The sequence below is a fragment of the Panulirus ornatus genome, chromosome 22, assembly GCF_036320965.1.
Source record: "Panulirus ornatus isolate Po-2019 chromosome 22, ASM3632096v1, whole genome shotgun sequence".
NCBI classification, from domain to species: domain Eukaryota; kingdom Metazoa; phylum Arthropoda; class Malacostraca; order Decapoda; family Palinuridae; genus Panulirus; species Panulirus ornatus.
The window spans coordinates 9,867,984-9,891,426 of record NC_092245.1 but is presented as its reverse complement, the minus strand read 5'-3'; the positions used below and the strand labels follow the sequence as shown (position 1 = coordinate 9,891,426).

At 39.2% G+C, this 23,443-nt stretch overlaps 1 protein-coding gene across 5 annotated transcripts in view; it reads left to right on the top strand.

Moving 5' to 3' along the window:
* The first annotated feature begins 1,605 nt into the window (after positions 1-1,605).
* LOC139756527 (F-box only protein 33) overlaps positions 1,606-23,443 on the top strand; it is a 97,615-nt gene continuing 75,777 nt past the window's right edge. Inside the window, exons 1-3 of one of the 5 annotated variants that reach the window (XM_071676013.1) lie at positions 1,940-2,063; positions 10,046-10,196; positions 16,745-16,905. In XM_071676013.1, coding sequence (XP_071532114.1) covers positions 10,125-10,196; positions 16,745-16,905 — 233 coding nt within the window. In that variant the 5' untranslated portion in view covers positions 1,940-2,063; positions 10,046-10,124. Of the gene's footprint in view, positions 2,064-10,045; positions 10,197-16,744; positions 16,906-23,443 lie in introns of all 5 variants that reach the window. The other 4 variants (XM_071676012.1, XR_011714373.1, XM_071676011.1 and 1 more) reach the window with 4 other exon arrangements.

Sequence of the window (23,443 nt, the reverse complement as noted above, 5' to 3'; positions counted from 1 at the left end):
TGAGATTACATGCTCCAGAATGATGTCATATTCATGAAGATAAAAGCAGAGCCTTTATTAATGTTGGAAATGGATTATATGACAACAAATGTATATACAGAGTACATATATAGATATTTGACAGTATAGCTCATAAAGCATATAAACATTTTTTCCAGTGTTCCTCATAATATATTCAGTATCAATGTTGGAACAAAGTGAAGGGTAAACAGTTAGCGAGTACAAAAATACAATTGAATGAAATACAAAATTTAATTATTTCATAATGACCGAAGACATTTACAAAAAAAAAAGTTATAGCGGCTACGTCAATGCAGAATTTAGAATTTAGTGTTTCTATTTGGAGAAGATTGATACAAAAATTCTCATTATATATATATATATATATATATATATATATATATATATATATATATATATATATATATATATATATATATATATATATCCCTGAACTAACTTCTATGAAAGGCTCTTGATGTTATCCAGGGCCTTTCTAATGGTTCTTGTGGTTAAGGCTACGCTACCTCCAGTAGTAGGAAAATGTAGGCTTCTTTTGAGTGAGAAATTTGTTAGGATGAATGTATTCCCCGTGATACATTCTTACTAAAGGTGACTTATTAATTGATGTGTAATTCCGTGAAGGCAGAGTCCGGTAACTTACATACACACACACACACACACACACACACACACACACACACACACACACATATATATATATATATATATATATATATATATATATATATATATATATATATATATATAGGTGAGGATATTCCCTCTAAGGCCTAGTCCTCTGTTCTTAACGCTACCTCGCTGACGCGGGAAATGGCGAATAGTATGAAAAAAAAAAATATATATATATATATATATATATAATGAGATATATATGTATATAATAATATATATATGTATATATATATATATATATATATATATATATATATATATATATATATATATATATAACTATATATGTATATATATATATATATATATATATATATATATATATATATATATATATATATATATATATATATACACGCGTTAATCTTAATATTCTAATGTACTGCGAAATAGATAAGTAATCCAATTCGCCACAAAAGGAGACAGCTAATTGCTGTCACCATAATTAAGGTAAACACTAATATTGTTTGGATGATATTAGCTTAGTATGTTAGATAATTGTGTCAACCATATTTAGATGAAAATATGAATGTTTCTTATATTGGGATGATAATCTGAGGGTCAGCCATCCTCATTACAATATTTATGAACAGTACTGGACTTTGTCCTTGGCCTTTTTTTTCTGTTTCCCGTTTTGCTTTCATTTTCTGACCTTGAATGATTATATGTGGGCACATTTATATATTCATACGTAGAATTTTTTTCTGTGTTATTGATCCTGATACATATGACAATGAAATATGTATCAACTGAATTCTTATTATGTCAACTGCGCAACAGTGTAGTCAATGACCGATCAAGCGCCTGGTTCATCATCTGCCTGCGCCATCATGTAAAATTCACTGGTAAAGAAAATTTAGGAGACTTACAATGTGTTTTCAAATAATTGTTGAAGAGCAAGATTATATTCTTTGGAAATGTAAATCTAATTTGGTACTAATCATATATTTTATTATTATGGGGGAAGGGTATAGGCAATGTAAATCTGTTAAAAGACTTTATTGTGCGGCTGAGACGTGGCAACGGTGCCATAGTTAGTAAACATGTCGACACAGACACAATGGCACTGGAACCTACTGCCTAGTGTAATTTTGATCGAAATTCTGTCTTACCTTCCACTGTCTGACAGAATAAGCGCATGTTCAACCTGTAAAGCATGGCGATCTGCCCTATTTCACCCAACTTTTTGGAGGAAAATAGAGCTGGTGTTTAAATCATGCGATTGGAGCGGGCTAGAGCGATCCCGCTTTGTGGCCTCTTGGGGCGTAAGGAAACTACGGTCTTGTATCCTCCATCTGGAAACTGTAAACACAAATTGCCTAGTTGAAGCAGACCATGTTCTTCTTAAGCTAACTAGAAACCCCCAGGTGAGTGTTGCGATAATTAGGATGCCAAATCAGTTGTTTAAGCATATATGATTGGTAGTATTTCAGTACATTGCAATTCACTTGATAGATTGTAGTGTAATAATGAACGTTAACTAATGTATCACTGTAGTTACCCCCCCCCCCCCAGAAAAAATGTATAGTTGATGGTAAATATGTAGTTGAAAGCCAATACAGAAGTAACTTATGAAAGTGATATAGAAGTGGGATGATTAAGAACAGAACAGTTTACCTAGGACGACCGAGTTTGGTAAAAGTCTAATTTAGCTCCGCACTTTAAGTAGCTATGGATATTGATTGAGTTTGTGTAATTTTTTGAAATGCAATAACAGTTTTGGAGCATGAATTTGAACATTTTTATAGAACTGTCATTCAGGTAGTTTGGTTTGTTTAAATAGGGAAACACCATTTGTAAGGAGGCACTGGGTATCTTTATGTCTTGTATTATGATAATTGTTATAATTATTAGTAGTAGTAGTAGTACTAGTATAGGTATTACTAAATGTCCCTTAAGAAATTAAGTTCTTGTTTATGGGATTCATTAAAGATATCAAATTGTACATTTTTAGGTTTAACGTAATCAGTTCATGTGAAGCAAGAAAAACCCCCAGATTAGCATGGTAGGAGTCAGAAGACGTATAGTTAATTCAAAGAGAATAAATGGCAAATTGTCAGTTTGTCTATAGAGGCACAAATAATGAAAATCTTGCACTTGAAGCAAAATATTTATCAAGTTTAATCTTAAATGTGTCTGTAGTATTGCTCTCAACCACTCTGCTTGGCAGATCTTTCTATATGTTAACAGTCCTGTTGAAGAAAAATACTCTGCCTCATTTGAGGTAAATTGTTTGCCGACAAATTTGTACCCATTGCTATGAGTAGAATTGGATGAATTATGTATTGATTGATCAGTATTATGAAAGCCATTGATTAATTTGAATGCTTATATTAGATCACCTCTTAATCATCTCTTTTTTAAGTTAGATAAATTCAAGTCGTATAATCTCATTTCATAGTTGTGTCTCAGACTTGGAATCATCTTGGTTGCTCAGTGCTGTACTCTCCATTCTGTCTATGTCTTTTTTGTAACTTATGAATGTCAACATATACAGGGATTCAGGATCACAGAACAGACAGAATGCTCTTGATAAGGGGCTTGCTGAGTGAGTCATATGAAGTATTTGCAGCCTTCATTGAAGCACACACCAAAAGCTACAAGAATAGGAAGGTTCGAGTTCCAAACTACAACCTTTACAGATGTAGCAAGACTATATCATGTGGAGAGGTTGGACTATGTATGTGCATTCAAAGCATGAACACAAAATGAGTCAAAGAGGTTAAGAATCCAGGTTGTGGAAATGAGCTATTTGTTAAGAGCATTTCATATGATTAGATGGAATGAAGAAAAAATGGGAGGTTTATGAGATCTGGTATGGCAAGGAATGAATTGTAGAATGGTAGAGAGGGTGAAGTATAATACTTTGAGGTGTTTGGGGCATCTGGAAAGAATGTAATATTGGAAGTTTCCAAGTAGAGTATGATTTTATGATTAAAGGGGTGGTGTGTGAAGAAGACCACATTTGACATGGGGAATTAGAGTAGAAGCTTACTGGAGGAAAAGGAAATGTTGGAAAAATGCATGAGATGTTGTATTCAAAGGAGGCATGTAAAGACGGGATTAGTGGAGACTCTTTTGCTGTGGCCATTCCGTGATTGGAGTCTATGTAGGGAACAGGCATTAGATATTTAGATAGATAGATTACAACTGTGCTCCTGAACTCCTCAAATGATTTAGTAGAAGCACTTGTTGTCAAGGTTAAAAACCCAACATGGTTATTGCATTAATCGATAGTCCCCCAGATGCAAAGCCACAAGAGTTTATGGAACAAATAAGAGACATTGAATCATGTCTTTACCTCCTTAGAAACCAAGCCCAAAGTATGCTTATTGTAGGGGACTTCAGTCTTTCACTGACAGTGAAGGTAGGCTGGAAACAACATTATAGCTGAAATGACAGACACTGGAGGCAGCTTTGAACAACTGCAAAAAAAGGCTGTTTGATGGCCTTCTGTGATTAGGTAGAAGTGGTTTGTAGGAACATTAGGTAGGAGCTTCTAAAAACACTATGCTTGTGATGCCCTCTCTCAGTGGCTTGTTATGGGTGAAGCACAGAAGGCCAAGAAGTGGCACTGGATTTCAACAGTTATAAAGACCCTTTTGCCTTGACCATCCCCTTGAGGGAGTTTCTGAAGGCAGTGGGTGGCAGAGATATAGATAGATGGATAGACAGTGAACAAATAATAGATCTAGCTGAAAGAATGACGGTCTGGACTTGGTCTTTATAGATGCTGTTAACCTAATATTTGACTTCATCTCAACACCTTGTACTATAATTGCAACCAAATTGAAGTAATAAAAGGATGCTAAACTTCTGGGTCAAAACACTTACAATCATATTTGTATTTAAGAGTTTGACTTTTGATAGTGAGGTGTAATCAGTAAGAATTGTGGAACCTCAAAAAGAGCTGTAATTCACACAGCAAAGGAAAGAAAACTAATCAGATTATCTGACATCATAGACTGTACATATGTTGTCACACAAAACTTAGGAAAAGGAAGAAGAGTAAAGGCCCTGAATGCTTTTACTCATATGCAAAATTTAACTAGATGACCACATACTCCATTAGCCCCCTAAAATTGTAAGAAGGTACCTTTATGATTCCTTACCAGGTGATGAGTGAGATTCTGAAATTGTGATAGTAAATGGTACTCATTGAACCAAAAACCACTTTATATGTGAGTGATTCACTAGGCTTCTCTTCATAAATACTAATTCTGGTATGTTACACAGAAAATTTCACCATTTCATCACAGGATTTTAAGAGGTCCAATGATAGCATGCCCTTGTATTCTGCCCCAGGACTGGATCGTGGAACTCAGTCTTGATAAAGAAATACAAAACACCTCTTTCATTAGCATTGAATATCCTCAGGAGAAAAAGTCTAGATTCTGGCATCATCCTTAATATTTGATGGTAATCCATATCGCCCCACACCACAAAGGTGAAGGCACAGCAATCCCCAAAAACTCTCAGCTAATAGCACTGACATCACACAGTATTAAAATCTTTGAGAGAGCCCTAAGAAGGAAACTGACTGAATTATGAAATTGAATATTACATAACTCAGGACAAAAAGGTTTCATAGTAGGGAGGTCTTGCATCTCTCACTTGTGTGACTGTTATGATAAGTTTGTTGCTGTCCTGAAAAACAAATGATATGCAGATGTGATTTACACAGACTTTACAAAAGCATTTGGTAAATGTGACTGCCATGTTTAGCATATAAAATGTGTAAGATGGGAATACAAAAGCATTTGGTAAATGTGACTGCCATGTTTAGCATATAAAATGTGTAAGATGGGAATACTGTAATAGGAAATATTGGGATATGGATATACTGAGAGGTCCAGACAGAATGACTTGGGTTCCCAGTATTCTGTCCTTATATCAATGTCATTGTTATTGTACGAGTAATAAAAGCCCATGTTATAAGGGTGGTTATGTTCCAGATAAAAAATTTCCCCAATCTAGTTCTCATGTATGGACTATATCCAAGACACCATAACTTACCATCAATATACTACACTCTATCATGCTGTAGATTAGTCTGTGATTTACCAAATGTTTCTGTTTCACTGGTAAATTGGATGACATTTAATGATATCTACAGAGAGGTCTTGTGATGAGGGATTGAGGTAGGTGATGGTGGAGTGGGATAGGGTTGAAGTGAATGGTGTGTCACGCCTTCCAGAGTAAGTTTAACCATTATGGTATGTATTTATTTTGTAGGTAGTAGTTGGTTGGCACACCAACCAGGGAGGTATATTAGTGGTATTACCCATCTGAGTATCAGGAGGATCAGTGATAACTGCATAGTGAGCCAGTGCTTCAGTGGTTGTCAAGTTGCACTCCCTTGACTCAGGTAGCTGTTTTTTCTTTCTGCCTCACCCACATGTGTATACTGCTGGAATACTGTCCATAAACATATTTTCCTTGTTGCACAGAACACTGAACTCACACAACTCATTCTTCCTAGCTCTAGATTTTTCTGTGGTGAGTGCTGTGCACTAGCCCTGCTTTTAGGCAAAATTTTTAGAAGCAGTGGATGGAAGTATTAGGTAGCAACATTGGACAGGAGCATTAGGTAGAATTATAGGGTAGGAACATTTGCTGGGAGCATTTGGTAGAAGGAGTAGGTTGGAACATTAAGTAGACACATTATGTAATAGTATTTGATGAGAACATCAGGTAAGAGCTTCTGAAAACACTTTGCTCGAGTTGCCCTCTGCCGTTGGCCTGCTAAGAGTGAGTTACTATAGGCTAAGAAGCAGCACTGGTGTTTACCAGGTATGGAGACTCTTTTGCCATGGCCACTCCCCTTTAGGGAGTTACTAAAGGGAACAGGCATCGAATATATTGATAGGTAGATAAGTATTTATTTTAATTGATGTTTATTTGCTTATTTTGCTTTGTCGCTGTCTTCCGCATTAGCGAAGTAGCGCAAGGAAATAGACGAAAGAATGGCCCAACCCACCCACATACACATGTATATACATACACGTCCACACACGCAAATATACATACCTATACATCTCAACGTATACATATATATACTCACACAGACATATACATATATACACATGTACATAATTCATACTGTCTGCCTTTATTCATTCCCATCGCTACCTCACCACACATGAAATAACAACCTCCTCCCCCTCATGTGTGCGAGGTAGCACTAGGAAAAGACAACAAAGGCCCCATTCGTTCACACTCAGTCTCTAGCTGTCATGTAATAATGCACTGAAACCACAGCTCTCTTTCCACATCCAGGCCCCACAGAACTTTCCATGGTTTACCCCAGACGCTTCACATGCCCTGGTTCAATCCATTGACAGCACGTCGACCCCGGTATACCACATCGTTCCAATTCACTCTATTCCTTGCACGTCTTTCACCCTCCTGCATGTTCAGGCCCCGATCACTCAAAATCTTTTTCACTCCATCTTTCCACCTCCAATTTGTTCTCCCACTTCTCCTCGTTCCCTCCACCTCTGACACATATATCCTCTTTGTCAATCTTTCCTCCCTCATTCTCTCCATGTGACCAAACCATTTCAAAAGACCCTCTTCTGCTCTCTCAGCCACGCTCTTTTTATTACCACACATCTCTCTTACCCTATTATTACTTACTCGATCAAACCACCTCACACCACATATTGTCCTCAAACATCTCATTTCCAGCACATCCACCCTCCTGCGCACAACTCTATCCATAGCCCACGCCTCGCAACCATACAACATTGTTGGAACCACAATTCCTTCAAACATACCCATTTTTGCTTTCCGAGATAATGTTCTCGACTTACACATTCTTCAATGCTCCCAGAATTTTCGCCCTTCCCCTACCCTATGATTCACTTCCGCTTCCATGGTTCCATCCGTTGCCAAATCCACTCCCAGCTATCTAAAACACTTCACTTCCTCCAGTTTTTCTCCATTCAAACTTACCTCCCAATTGACTTGACCCTCAACCCTACTGTACCTAATAACCTTGCTCTTATTCACATTTACTCGCAACTTTCTTCTTTCACACACTTTACCAAACTCAGTCACCAGCTTCTGCAGTTTCTCACATGAATCAGCCACCAGCGCTGTATCATCAGCGAACAACAACTGACTCACTTCCCAAGCTCTCTCATCCACAACAGACTGCCTACTTGCCCCTCTTTCCAAAACTCTTGCATTCACCTCCCTAACAACCCCATCCATAAACAAATTAAACAACCATGAAGACATCACACACCCCTGCCGCAAACCTACATTCACTGAGAACCAATCACTTTCCTCTCTTCCTACACGTACATATGCCTTACATCCTCGATAAAAACTTTTTACTGCTACTAACAACTTGCCTCTCACACCATATATTCTTAATACCTTCCACAGAGTATCTCTATCGACTCTATCATATGCCTTCTTCAGATCCATAAATGCTACATACAAATCCATTTGCTTTTCTAAGTATTTCTCTCATACATTCCTCAAAGCAAACACCTGATCCACACATCCTCTACCACTTCTGAAACCACACTGCTCTTCCCCAATCTGATGCTCTCTACATGCCTTCACCCTCTCAATCAATACCCTCCCATATAATTTCCCAGGAATACTCAACAAACTTATACCTCCATAATTTAAGCACTCACCTTTGTCCCCTTTGCCTTTGTACAATGGCACTATGCAAGCATTCCGCCAATCCTCAGGCACCTCACCATGAATCATACATACATTAAATAACCTTACCAACCAGTCAACAATACAGTCACCCCCTTTTTTAATAAATTCCACTGCAATACCATCCAAACCCGCTGCCTTGCTGGCCTTCATCTTCCGCAAAGCTTTTACTACCTCTTCTCTGTTTACCAAATCATTTTCCCTAACCCTCTCACGTAGCACACCACCTCGACCAAAACTCCGTATATCTTCCACTCTATCATCTAACACATTCAACAAACCTTCAAAATACTCACTCCACCTCCTTCTCACATCACCACTTCTTGTTATCACCTCCCCATTAGCCCCCTTCACTGAAGTTCCCATTTGTTCCCTTGTCTTATGCACTTTATTTACCTCCTTCCAAAACATCTTTTTATTCTCCCTAAAATTTAATGATACTCTCTCACCCTAACTCTCATTTGCCCTCTTTTTCACCTCTTGCACCTTTACCTTGACATCCTGCTTCTTTCTTTTATACATCTCCCAGTCATATGCATTATTTCCCTGCAAAAATCATCCAAATGCCTCTCTCTTCTCTTTCACTAATAATCTTACTTCTTCATCCCACCACTCACTACCCTTTCTAATCTGCCCACCTCCCACGCTTCTCATGCCACAAGCATCTTTTACGCAAGCCATCACTGCTTCCCTAAATGCATCCCATTCCTTCCCCCCTCTCCTTACCTCCTTTGTTCTCACCTTTTTCCATTCTGTACTCAGTCTCTCCTGGTACTTCCTCACACAAGTCTCCTTCCCAAGCTCACTTACACTCACCACTCTCTTCACCCCAACATTCTCTCTTCTTTTCTGAAAACCTCTACAAATCTTCACCTTCGCTTCTACAAGATAATGATCAGACATCCCTCCAGTTGCACCTCTCAGCACATTAACATCCAAAAGTCTCTCTTTCGCGCTCCTATCAATTAACACGTAATCCAATAATGCTCTCTGGCCATCTCCCCCTACTTACATATGTATACTTATGTATCTCTCTCTTTTTAAACCAGGTATTCCCAATCACCAGTCCTTTTTCAGCACATAAATCTACAAGCTCTTCACCATTTCCAGTTACAACACTGAACATCCCATGTATACCAATTATTCCCTCAACTGCCACATTACTCACCTTTGCATTCAAATCACCCATCACTATAACCCGGTCTCGTGCATCAAAACCACTAACACACTCATTCAACTGCTCCCAAAACACTTGCCTCTCATGATCTTTCTTCTCATGCCCAGGTGCATATGCACCAATAATCACCCATCTCTCTCCATCAACTTTCAGTTTTACCCATATCAATCTAGAGGTTACTTTCTTACACTCTATCGCATACTCTCACCACTCCTGTTTCATGACTAGTGCAACTCCTTCCCTTGCTCTTGTCTTCTCACTAACCCCTGACTTTACTCCCAAGACATTCCCAAACCACTCTTCCCCTTTACCCTTGAGCTTCGTTTCACTCAGAGCCAAAACATCCAGGTTCCTTTCCTCAAACATACTACCTATCTCTCCTTTTTTCTCATCGTGGTTACATCCACACACATTTAGACACCCCAATCTGAGCCTTCGAGGAGGATGAGCACTCCCCGCCTGACTCCTTCTTCTGTTTCCCCTTTTTAGAAAGTTGAAATACGAGGAGTGGAGGGTTTCTAGTCCCCCGCTCCCGTCCCCTTTAGTCGCCTTCTACAACACGTGAGGAATGCGTGGGAAGTATTCTTTCTCCCCTATCCCTTTATGTGGCCTTTATGTTACATATTGTAACGTTATCAAGGTAGGTAGATATCACTTTTATGTCCTTCGTAAGTTGACCATTAGTGGCTGGAATACGATAAGAATCTTATATTATAATGCTTTAAAATCATTATAGTAGGCATTATAACTGAAAAAATGTTCAGTATTTGTATTGTTAGGACTAAGTGTCATTTTACAAATTTGTACCTTAATTCTTGAATGTCACCTTGTAATTTGTACCTTAATTCTTGAATGTCACCTTGTAAAGCATCATTTTGTAGGAACCCACTGTATTTCATCTTGTGTCAGAAGTGACCAGTTCAATAATTGATAACATATATACACCCCAGGAACAGTGAATGAAAAGAAGTACCATGGTGTTACACTCCATCTACAGTGAATGGATTTATATTGTTCAGTAAGAGTATAATGTTCATATGTGCTCCTTAAGTGTCATTGTATCCCTTAAACATTACATGAGAAGTGCAGAACAAAATCATTTAGTGTATCCAAAGATAATAGTGATACAGAGTTGAAATAAACTTTTATCCTGTTTTAGCTGTTGCTACCCAATTTTTCCCAGTTCTGTGTTTGTGACAAAAGTTAGTAAAACTCTGTTTTTTAGCTCTGTATCAAAACTAACTGTGGAAAATGCTACTTATGTTTTAGGGGCTTGATATATTTTTGTTGTAATTTCAGTAATAACTGCAGAGGACTGATCTATCTTATCTCTTGTACTGAATTATATTGAACAAGATTTTGCTAGTAAATATGGGAAACTGTAGGATTAATTGATGTAAAAGTATGTTATTCTGTAAAAAAGAAATCATGAGAACATACAAAACCTCATATAACCTTGCAGTCAAGAAATATCTTTATGTCCAGTATTCTACTGAGTCTATATCAGTCATGATTTGTTATCCCTAAACACCAAAATATGACAAGAAAGCACTTAAATCAGAAGAGGAGTGCTGGAGGGTCAGCTAAATACATGTATGATACCATAGGAGACCAAGTTGACTAATGAAATTTATATTTCCATTAACACTTATTTTTTTTAAGTTGAAAGCTTCGTTCATGGACAAAAGTCCACATCAAGGCCGGGCCTTAATTGAAATATAGAGAGAAGTATGAAACAGAAAAAGAAAAGAAAAGGGAAAGTATTTACAAATTTTGAAGAAAGTGAAAAACCTGTCTTTTGAAATGTGCCAGGTCAGTTACTGGGAAATACATGAGAAGGTAGAGAGTTCCAAAGCTTCAATGTGAGGGTAAAGAAGCAGGTATCTAAGCGGCCCATAATTGAGTTGCTGATGGCCACACAATAATCATGTAACACAGCAGCTTGCCAAGTATTGCGTGGTCGAGCAAGTGGTTCAGGCACATAAGCAGCCAGCTTTGGGAGCAAAAACTTCTCTTTGTATTTTTTGTTTTGATTTACAGTGTCCATTTTGATGTGATGCTACCGTTTTTATTCTTTGAAGTCACCAGGGGTCACAACATTAAATCCAATACTATGCCTAATTAACACAATTCATTTTATAGTAGGCTTTGTATACCATACTGTTGCAGATGTATTTTCCCCAGTTTTTCTGTATTCTGTTTTTATTCTGCTAGTTTTTCAGAATTTAGATTCATGCATTTTAACTGATGGTACCAATAGATTTCTCACTCTTTAGATTTGATATGAATTGTTGATTTACCTGTATATCCTTCTCACTCAAGGTGAAGTCTCAGCACTATGGTCAGGTATTTGAATTGGTGGGATATTGTGGAGTAAAACCACTTTCTGCCAAGTGTTCACAGTGTGAGAAATCTGTGGAATACCCCTTTCATCAAAATCTAGCCACTAGAACTGGAAGGATGCCCACAGTGTCCTAAAGTACAGTAAAACTTTGCTTCTAATTTGAGAGCAAAAAGTTCAAACCAACATATATTTTTCAGTTTCAGTTGACAACACTGGAGTATCTGAAATTTTTAAGATTATAAAAGACGTGTAAAGATATTTCAAATCTTGCAAGCTCTGCACTGCAGCAGTTAGTGTACTCACCACCAGGTGTTTTGTGGTGCTGGTAATTTGTTTAATGTCTCCCATGTGCTTTCTTGTGCATTATTGTGTGCTGGTCTTGCACATTTGTATATTTTGTGCACCCTTGCTTACTGTTGTGGACAGTGGCCCCTTTCAGGCATCGTCAGCGATTGCTTGACAGCCCCTTGAAGCCATCTATCTTGCATGAGTGCGAGGGGAACGTTTTAAGCCTGAAAAAGAAGATGGAGTTGTGCATTAGACTAACTACTCTTGAGCCAAGGTGGCACTTGCAAAAGACTTCACTGTTGGCATAACGACTATTTATGACATCCCCAAGTTACAGAAGATGATTGCAGCATTTGGTAGTGCTTGTTTGTTTACATATAAAGGCATTTCCTTTATGTAATATATTTACTAAGGAAAAATATTTTAGAATATGTGAGAAATATTTAGAGAAACAGGTGGACTTGTATGTGGCATTGATGGTTCTGGAGAAGGCATATGATAGGGTTGATGAAAATGCCTTGTGGAAGGTCTCAAAGATATATGGTGTGAGAAGTAAGCTGCCTGAAGCAGTGTGAAGTTTTTGTAAAGGGTGTAAGGCTTGTGTACGAGTAGGAAGATATGAGAGAGAATGGTTCCAAGTGAAGGTTGGTTTGTGACAGAGGAGTATGATGTCACCATGGTTGTTAATTTGTTCATGGATGGGGTGTTGGAGGTAAATGTGAGAGTTTTGGAGAGAGTGGCAAGTATTAGTTCTGTAGGGGATGAGAGGGCCTGGGAAGTGAAGTCAGTTTTTTTTGTTAGTGATACAGGACTTGTGGCAGATTTGAGTGAGAAACTGGAGAAGTTGGTGACTAAGTTTGGAAGTGTGTGAAAGGAGAAAGTTGAAAATTAATGTGAATGAAAGCAAGGTTGTTAGGTTCAGCAGGGTTGCAGGGCAAGATTGTTGGGGTGTGAGTTTGAATGGAGAAAAATTGCAGGAAGTTAAATCTTTTTAATATCTGGGATGCAGGAAACAGCAATTATGTATGAGAAGTATAGATAAGATATATTTATTTATTTATTGTACTTGATCGCTGTCTCCCTAATCAATGAGGCAGCACCAGGAAACAGACAAAGAATGGCCCATCCACTCATATATACATAAGCTGTGGTTTCGGTGCATTATTACATGACAGCTAGAGACTGAGTGTGAACGAATGTGGCCTTTGTTGTCTTTTCCTAGCGCTACTCACGCACATGCAGGGGGGAGGTGGTTGTTTTTTCATGTGTGGTGGGGTGGCGATGGGAATGAATAAAGGCAGACAAAATGAATACATGTGTGTACATGTGTATATATGTATATGTCTGTGTGTGTATGTATATTTATACGTTGAGATGTATAGGTCTGTATATTTGCGTGTGTGGACGTGTGTGTATATACATGTGTATGTGGGTGGGTTGGGCCTTTCTTTCGTCTGTTTCCTTGCGCTACCTCACTAATGCGGGAGACAGCGACAAAGCAAAATGAATATATAGTAATGAAATATATACATAAGCGCCCATACACGCACATATACATGTATATACATATATACACATACATATTCATACTTGCTTGCCTTCATCCATTCCTGGCACTACCCCGCCCTACTGGAAACAGCATCGCTACCCCATGCTTCAGTGAGGTAGCACCAGGAATGATATGGTCTTGATTTGGGCCTCAGTTGTCCATGCCATCTCAGCTAACATAAAAAAAAAATTCCTAGGTCCTTGTGCTTTGTGCACATTTTCACAAAATATACCCCCCTAGGCTTTGTTCAGGTTATGTAGAGCTTATTTAGTATCTATTTAGCTTTATTTAAAGCCAGTGTCTCGCATCCATGTAATATTGTCGGAACTGCTATGCTTTCCTACCTATTTTTGCCCTTTCTGATGACAGTCACTCTTTCTACACATTCTTCAGTGCTCCTGAACCTCCACTCCCTCACCCAACCTATGACTTTCCACTTCCATGGTTTTGTTTGCTGCCATGTCCACTCCTAGGTATTTGTAACATTTCATTTCCTCCAGTTTTTCTTCATACAAACTCACATCCTCAGCAGTCTGTCTCAGCCTGTTAAACCTAATAACTTTGCTTGGTTCACATTTACTCTTGACTTCCTCCTTTAACACACTTTTCTAAACTCATACACCAACTTTTTTAGTTTTTCACTAGAATCTGCCACCAGTGTATCATCAGCAAACAACAGCTGACTCACTTCCTTGTTCCTCTCATTCTGTATGGGCCGCGTATGTGCCCCTCTTTCCATGACTCTCGAATTTACTTCCCTCGCCACCCCATCCATGACAAATTAAACAGCTATGGTGACATCACACACCCCTACTGCGCACCATCTTTTAGAACCACTCATTTTCCTTTTTTTTTTTCATACAGATTCCGTACACCCTAGATGAAAACATCTCTGCTTCTAGCAGCTTTTCTTCCATGCCATGTCTTAAGACCTTCCACAAGGCACTTCTATCAACCCTGTCATATGTTTTCTCCAGATCCATTAATTCAGCATGCAAATCTTTCTCTTTCTCTAAGTGTTTCTCGCACACATTCTTTTAAAACAAAACACCTGGGGCTGTATGCAGAAATATTCCTAGATTTCTGCTTATTTTTATGCTTTGCTGAGCAAGTGACTAAAGTGCCACACAGAAAAGGTCTAAGCATGATGCTTAGCAAAACTTAAGCATAAGATTTAAGAAGTATGAAATGTAGCTTGGGTCAAAATATTTGTTGTCTGTTAAGCAAATACTTAAGCGTAGGGCAGCTTTCAGAAACATGCTTAGCAAAATTCTTAAAGTTAAGTAAAATTCTTTGGGTTTAAGCATACTTAAGCATTCTAAGAAGTTTTCTGCATATGGCCCCTGATCCTCACATCCACTGCCACTTCTGAAATCACATTGTTCCTTCCCAGTCTGCTGCTTTGTACATGCCCTCACCCTCTCTGTCACTACTATCCCATACAGCTTACCTGGTACACTTAACAAACTTTTACCTCTATAATTTGAACATTCACCTATAACCCCCTTAACTTTATACAGTGGCACTGTACATGCATTCCATCAATCTCTTTTTTCTTTACTAGCAACTCTTTATCCTGCTTCTCACTACCATTTCTCACCTGTTCCCTTCTTTTGCATGCCACATGTTTCACTCACACATATGTGCAGTTCTTTGAATACCTTCCACTCCTCACTCACTCCCTATCTTCACTTACTCTCAATGTCTGCCCTTGCACTCTCAATCTCTCCTGGTATCTCTTTTCATAAACCTCTTATACAAGCTCATGCACTTTCATTTCCCTTTTCTCTTCCATATCATTTCCTCTCCTAAAAACTCCAAACTTTCACACTTGCCTACACCAGTAATGATCAGACATCTCATCAGCTGCCACTCTCAACACATTCATGTTCAAGAGTTTATCCTTTACCCTCTTATCAATTGGTACATAATCCCTACTTAACTCTGGTACCCCCAGTCACCAGTCGTGTTTCAGCACACAATTCCTTAAGCTGCTCACCATTTTTATTCACAACATCAGGTCCCCCTTGCCCCCAGTTATACCCTGAACTGCCACATTATCCACTTTTGCAGTCAATTCACCCTTCACAAATACTCAATTCCTTGTATCAAACTGCTATCACATTTACTCAGCTCCTCACCAAAAACTTACCTCTGTTCCTTATCCCTCTTGTTTCCAAGTGCATAAGCTCTTGTAATCACCCAACTCTTGCAGTCTGCTTTCATTTTTACACACATCAGTTTGGGGCTCACTTCCTTACACTCTTTCACACATTCCTACATATCCTCCTTCAGCTGCAGTGCTACCACATCTTTATTTCTGGTGAATACTTGTGTAACTTAAAGAGCTGGAACATCTAGGTTGCTCTCCTCATACTACCTGTCTTTCACTTCTTCCCATCTTGTTTACATCCATACACATCTAGACATCTCAGTCTGTTTGCATCCACAAATTTAGAAATCCTACCTTGTTTACATGCACCCACATTTAGACAGCCTAGCGAGGATGAGTATGCCTCACTTGGCCCCTTCTATTCCAACTTTTAGAAATTAGATTAAAAGGAGGAGGTTTCCAGCCATCAGGAAACTTTTTTTTGTGTGCATTTATCATGTATATTTTGATAATGTTATTGCTGAATATCTTTTGGTAAGTGATTTACCACCTGCCAAAATACATTAATTTGTGTTCCATATTAACCCACAATTGTATGCCCTTGACCCTCCCACAAGAGGTGCAGTCCAGTGTGCCCTTGTTCCCTACACAAGAAGTGCATGCCTATGTGCCTTTCATCCTCCCAGATGAGGTGTATGCTGGTGAACCCTTTGATCCCCTTAGAAGAGATGCATGCCTGTGTCTCTTGATTCATCTCGTGTAAATGGAACTAGTGTTAATGACATTGAATTGTAGATTTATTAGTTTGTTTCTTCAAGAATACTTTGTAATTTGAATATGTTTCTTGGAGAATTGTTGCAGTACCTTTTCAATTTTGTATAAATTAATTTTCAGGTGGAAGAGCTTATCCTACTGCCTAGCCATTGCCATACATTTATAAAGGGCCATGATCGGCCATACTACTTCCGTCACAACAATAACAACAACAACAAGAATAGCGCAACTCATCCCCGATGTCTGCCCTGTTCTAGATCATCTTATCAATTCATTGAGAGGTACTGTTTTATTTTATATATATATATATATATATATATACTCAACAAACTTATACCTCTGTAATTTGAGCACTCACTTTTATCCTCTTTGCCTTTGTACAGTGGCACTATGCAAGCATTCCGCCAATCCTCAGGCACTTCACCATGAGTCATACATACGTTAATAAATTCCACTGCAATACCATCCAAACCCACTGCCTTGCCGGCTTTCATCTTCCGCAAAGCTTTTACTACCTCTTCCCTTTTTACCAAATCATTCTCCCTAACCCTCTCACTTTGCACACCACCTCGAACAAAACACCCTATATCTGCCACTCTATCATCAAACACATTCAACAAATCTTCAAAATACTCACTTCATCTCCTTCTCACATCATCATTACTTGTTATCACCTCCCCATTTGCCCACTTCACTGATGTTCCCATTTGTTCCCTTGTCTTATGCACTTTACCTCCTTCCAAAATATCTTTTTATTCTCCCTAAAATTTAATGATACTCTCTCACCCCAACTCTCATTTGCCCTCTTTTTCACCTCTTGCACCGTCTCTTGACCTGCCTCTTTCTTTTATGCATCTCCCAATCATTTGCATTATTTCCCTGCAAAAATCATCTAAATGCCTCTCTCTTCTCTTTCACTAATAATCTTACTTCTTCATCCCACCACTTGCTACCCTTTCTAATCTGCCCACCTCCCATACTTCTCATGCCACAAGCATCTTTTACACAAGCCATCACTGCTTCCCTAAATACATTCCATTCCTCCCCCACTCCCCTTATGTCCTTTGTTCTCACCTTTTTCCATTCTGTACTCAGTCTCTTCTGGTACTTCAAAAAACAAGTCTCCTTCCCGAGCTCACTTACTCTCACCACTCTCTTCACCCCAACATTCTCTCTTCTTTTCTGAAAACCTCTACAAATATTCACTTTCACCTCCACAAGATGATGAGTAGACATCCCTCCAGTTGCACCTCTTAGCACATTAACATCCAAAAGTCTCTCTTTTGTGCGCCTATCAATTAACACGTAATCCAATAATGCTCTCTGGCCATCTCTCCTACTTACATACATATACTTATGGTTATCTCTCTTTTTAAACCAGGCATTCCCAATCACCAGTCCTTTTTCAGCACATAAATCAACAAGCTCTTCACCATTTCCATTTACAGCACTGAACATCCCATGTACACCAGTTATTCCCTCAACTGCCACATTACTCACCTTTGCATTCAAATCATCCATCACTATAACCCAGTCTCGTGCATCAAAACTACTAACACACTCACTCGTTCTGCTCCCAAAACACTTGCCTCTCATGATCTTTCTTCTCATGCCCAGGTGCATATACACTAATAATCACCCATCTCTCTCCATCCACTTCCAGTTTTACCCGTATCAATGTAAAGTTTACTTTCTTACATTCCATCATATACTCCCACCACTCCTGTTTCAGGAGTAGTGCTACTCCTTCCCTTGCTCTCATCCTCTCACCAACCCCTGACTTTACTCCCAAGACATTCCCAAACCACTCTTTCCGTTTACCCTTGAGCTTCATTTCACTCAGAGCCAAAACATTCAGGTTCCTTTCCTCAAACATACTACCTATCTCTCCTTTTTTTTCATCTTGGTTACATTCACATACATTTAGACACTCCAATCTGAGCCTTCGATGAGGATGAGCACTCCTCACATGACTCCTTCTTCTGTTTCCCCTTTTAGAAAGTTAAAATACAAGGAGGGGAGGGTTTCTAGCCCCCCTCTCCCATCCCCTTTAGTCACCTACGACACGTGAGAAATGCATGGGAAGTATTCTTTCTCCCCTATCCCCTATATATGTATTCATTGAAATGTATAGGTATGTATATATGCGTGTGTGGACGTGTATGTATATACATGTGTATATGGGTGGGTTGGGCCATTCTTTCGTCTGTTTCCTTGCGCTACCTTGCTGTTGCGGGAGAGAGCGACAAAGTATGATAAATAGATAAATATATGTATATATTTATTTTTATTTTACTTTTGTTGCTGTGTCCCGCGTTAGTGAGGTAGCACAAGGAAACAGATGAAAGAATGGCCCAACCCACCCACATACTCACGTATATACATACACGTCGACACACGCAAATGTACATACCTATACATCTCAACATATACATACTCACACAGATATATACATATATACACATGTACATAATTCATACTGTCTGCCTTTATTCATTCCCATCGCCACCCCGTCACACATGAAATACAACCCCCACCCCCCACATGTGCGCAAGGTAGCTCTAGGAAAAGACAACAAAGGCCACATTCGTTCACACTCAGTCTCTAGCTGTCTTGTATAATGCACCGAAACAACAGCTCCCTTTCCACATCCAGGCTCCACAGGACTTTCCATGGTTTACCCCAGACGCTTCACATGCCCTGGTTCAATCCATTGACAGCACATTGAGCCCGGTATACCACATCGTTCCAATTCACTCTATTCCTTGCACGCCTTTCACCTTCTGCATGTTCAGGCCCCGATCACTCAAAATCTTTTTCACTCCATCTTTCCACCTCCATATATATATATATATATATATATATATATATATATATATATATATATATATATATATATATATATATATATATATCATCAGCGAACAACAACTGACTCACTTCCCAAGCTCTCTCATCCCCAACAGACTTCATACTTGCCCCTCTTTCCAAGACTCTTGCATTTACCTCCCTAACAACCCCATCCATAAACAAATTAAACAACCATGGAGACATCACACACCCCTGCCGCAAACCAACATTCACTGAGAACCAATCACTTTCCTCTCTTCCTACACGTACACATGCCTTACATCCTCGATAAAAACTTTTCACTGCTTCTAACAACTTGCCTCCCACACCATATATTCTTAATACCTTCCACAGAGCATCTCTATCAACTCTATCATATGCCTTCTCCAGATCCATAAATGCTACATACAAATCCATTTGCTTTTCTAAGTATTTCTCACATACATTCTTCAAAGCAAACACCTGATCCACACATCCTCTACCACTTCTGAAACCACACTGCTCTTCCCCAATCTGATGCTCTGTACATGCCTTCACCCTCTCAATCAATACTCTCCCATATAATTTACCAGGAATACTCAACAAACTTATACCTCTGTAATTTGAGCACTCACTCTTATCCCCTTTGCCTTTGTACAATGGCACTATGCACGCATTCCGCCAATCCTCAGGCACCTCACCATGAGTCATACATACATTAAATAACCTTACCAACCAGTCAACAATACAGTCACCCCCTTTTTTAATAAATTCCACTGCAATACCATCCAAACCTGCTGCCTTGCCGGCTTTCATCTTCCGCAAAGCTTTTACTACCTCTTCTCTGTTTACCAAATCATTTTCCCTAACCCTCTCACTTTGCACACCACCTCGACCCAAACATCCTATATCTGCCACTCTGTCATCAGACACATTCAACAAACCTTCAAAATACTCACTCCATCTCCTTCTCACATCACCACTACTTGTTATCACCTCCCCATTTACGCCCTTCACTGAAGTTCCCATTTGCTCCCTTGTCTTACGCACCCTATTTACCTCCTTCCAGAACATCTTTTTATTCTCCCTAAAATTTACTGATAGTCTCTCACCCCAACTCTCATTTGCCCTTTTTTTCACCTCTTGCACCTTTCTCTTGACCTCCTGTCTCTTTCTTTTATACTTCTCCCACTCAATTGCATTTTTTCCCTGCAAAAATCGTCCAAATGCCTCTCTCTTCTCTTTCACTAATACTCTTACTTCTTCATCCCACCACTCACTACCCTTTCTAAACAGCCCACCTCCCACTCTTCTCATGCCACAAGCATCTTTTGCGCAATCCATCACTGATTCCCTAAATACATCCCATTCCTCCCCCACTCCCCTTACTTCCATTGTTCTCACCTTTTTCCATTCTGTACACAGTCTCTCCTGATACTTCTTCACACAGGTCTCCTTCCCAAGCTCACTTACTCTCACCACCTTCTTCACCCCAACATTCACTCTTCTTTTCTGAAAACCCATACTAATCTTCACCTTAGCCTCCACAAGATAATGATCAGACATCCCTCCAGTTGCACCTCTCAGTACATTGACATCCAAAAGTCTCTCTTTCGCACGCCTGTCAATTAACACGTAATCCAATAACGCTCTCTGGCCATCTCTCCTACTTACATAAGTATACTTATGTATATCTCGCTTTTTAAACCAGGTATTCCCAATCATCAGTCCTTTTTCAGCACATAAATCTACAAGCTCTTCACCATTTCCATTTACAACACTGAACACCCCATGCATACCAATTATTCCCTCAACTGCCACATTACTCACCTTTGCATTCAAATCACCCATCACTATAACCCGGTCTCGTGCATCAAAACCGCTAACACACTCATTTAGCTGCTCCCAAAACACTTGCCTCTCATGATCTTTCTTCTCATGCCCAGGTGCATATGCACCAATAATCACCCACCTCTCTCCATCAACTTTCAATTTTACCCATATTAATCGAGAATTTACTTTCTTACATTCTATCACATACTCCCACAACTCCTGTTTCAGGAGTATTGCTACTCCTTCCCTTGCTCTTGTCCTCTCACTAACCCCTGACTTCACGCAAATATACATACCTACACAGCTTTCCATGGTTTACCCCAGACGCTTCACATGCCTTGATTCAATCCACTGACAGCACGTCAACCCCAGTATACCACATCGCTCCAATTCACTCTATTCCTTGCCCTCCTTTCACCCTCCTGCATGTTCAGGCCCCGATCACACAAAATCTTTTTCACTCCATCTTTCCACCTCCAATTTGGTCTCCCTCTTCTCCTCGTTCCCTCCACCTCCGACACATATATCCTCTTGGTCAATCTTTCCTCACTCATTCTCTCCATGTGACCAAACCATTTCAAAACACCCTCTTCTGCTCTCTCAACCACGCTCTTTTTATTTCCACACATCTCTCTTACCCTTACGTTACTTACTCGATCAAACCACCTCACACCACACATTGTCCTCAAACATCTCATTTTCAGCACATCCATCCTCCTGAGCACAACTCTATCCATAGTCCATGCCTCGCAACCATACAACATTGTTGGAACTACTATTCCTTCAAACATACCCATTTTTGCTTTCCGAGATAATGTTCTCGACTTCCACACATTCTTCAAGGCTCCCAGAATTTTCGCCCCCTCCCCCACCCTATGATCCACTTCCGCTTCCATGGTTCCATCCGCTGCCAGATCCACTCCCAGATATCTAAAACACTTCACTTCCTCCAGTTTTTCTCCATTCAAACTCACCTCCCAGTTGACTGGACCCTACTGTACCTAATAACCTTGCTCTTATTCACATTTACTCCTAACTTTCTTCTTTCACACACTTTACCAAACTCAGTCACCAGCTTCTGCAGTTTCTCACATGAATCAGCCACCAGCGCTGTATCATCAGCAAACAACAACTGACTCACTTCCCAAGCTCTCTCATCCCCAACAGACTTCATCCTTGCCCCTCTTTCCAAAACTCTTGCATTCACCTCCCTAACAACCCCATCCATAAACAAATTAAACAACCATGGAGACATCACACACCCCTGCCGCAAACCTACATTCACTGAGAACCAATCACTTTCCTCTCTTCCTACACGTACACATGCCTTACATCCTCGATAAAAACTTTACACTGCTTCTAACAACTTGCCTCCCACACCATATATTCTTAATACCTTCCACAGAGCATCTCTATCAACTCTATCATATGCCTTCTCCAGATCCATAAATGCTACATACAAATCCATTTGCTTTTCTAAGTATTTCTCACATACATTCTTCAAAGCAAACACCTGATCCACACATCCTCTACCACTTCTGAAACCACACTGCTCTTCCCCAATCTGATGCTCTGTACATGCCTTCACCCTCTCAATCAATACCCTCCCATACAATTTGCCAGGAATACTCAACAAACTTATACCTCTGTAATTTGAGCACTCACTCTTATCCCCTTTGCCTTTGTACAATGGAACTATGCACGCATTCCGCCAATCCTCAGGCACCTCACCATGAGTCATACATACATTAAATAACCTTACCAACCAGTCAACAATACAGTCACCCCCTTTTTTAATTAATTCCACTGCAATACCATCCAAATATATATATATATATATATATATATATATATATATATATATATATATATATATATATATATATATATATATATATATATATATATATATATATATATTATTTTTTATTTATTATACTTTGTCGCTGTCTCCCGCGTTTGCGAGGTAGCGCAAGGGCAGATAGTATGAATTATGTACATGTATATATATTATTATTATTTTTTATTATACTTTGTCGCTGTCTCCCGCGTTTGCGAGGTAGCGCAAGGAAACAGACGAAAGAAATGGCCCCCCCCCCCATACACATGTATATACATACGTCCACACACGCAAATATACATACCTACACAGCTTTC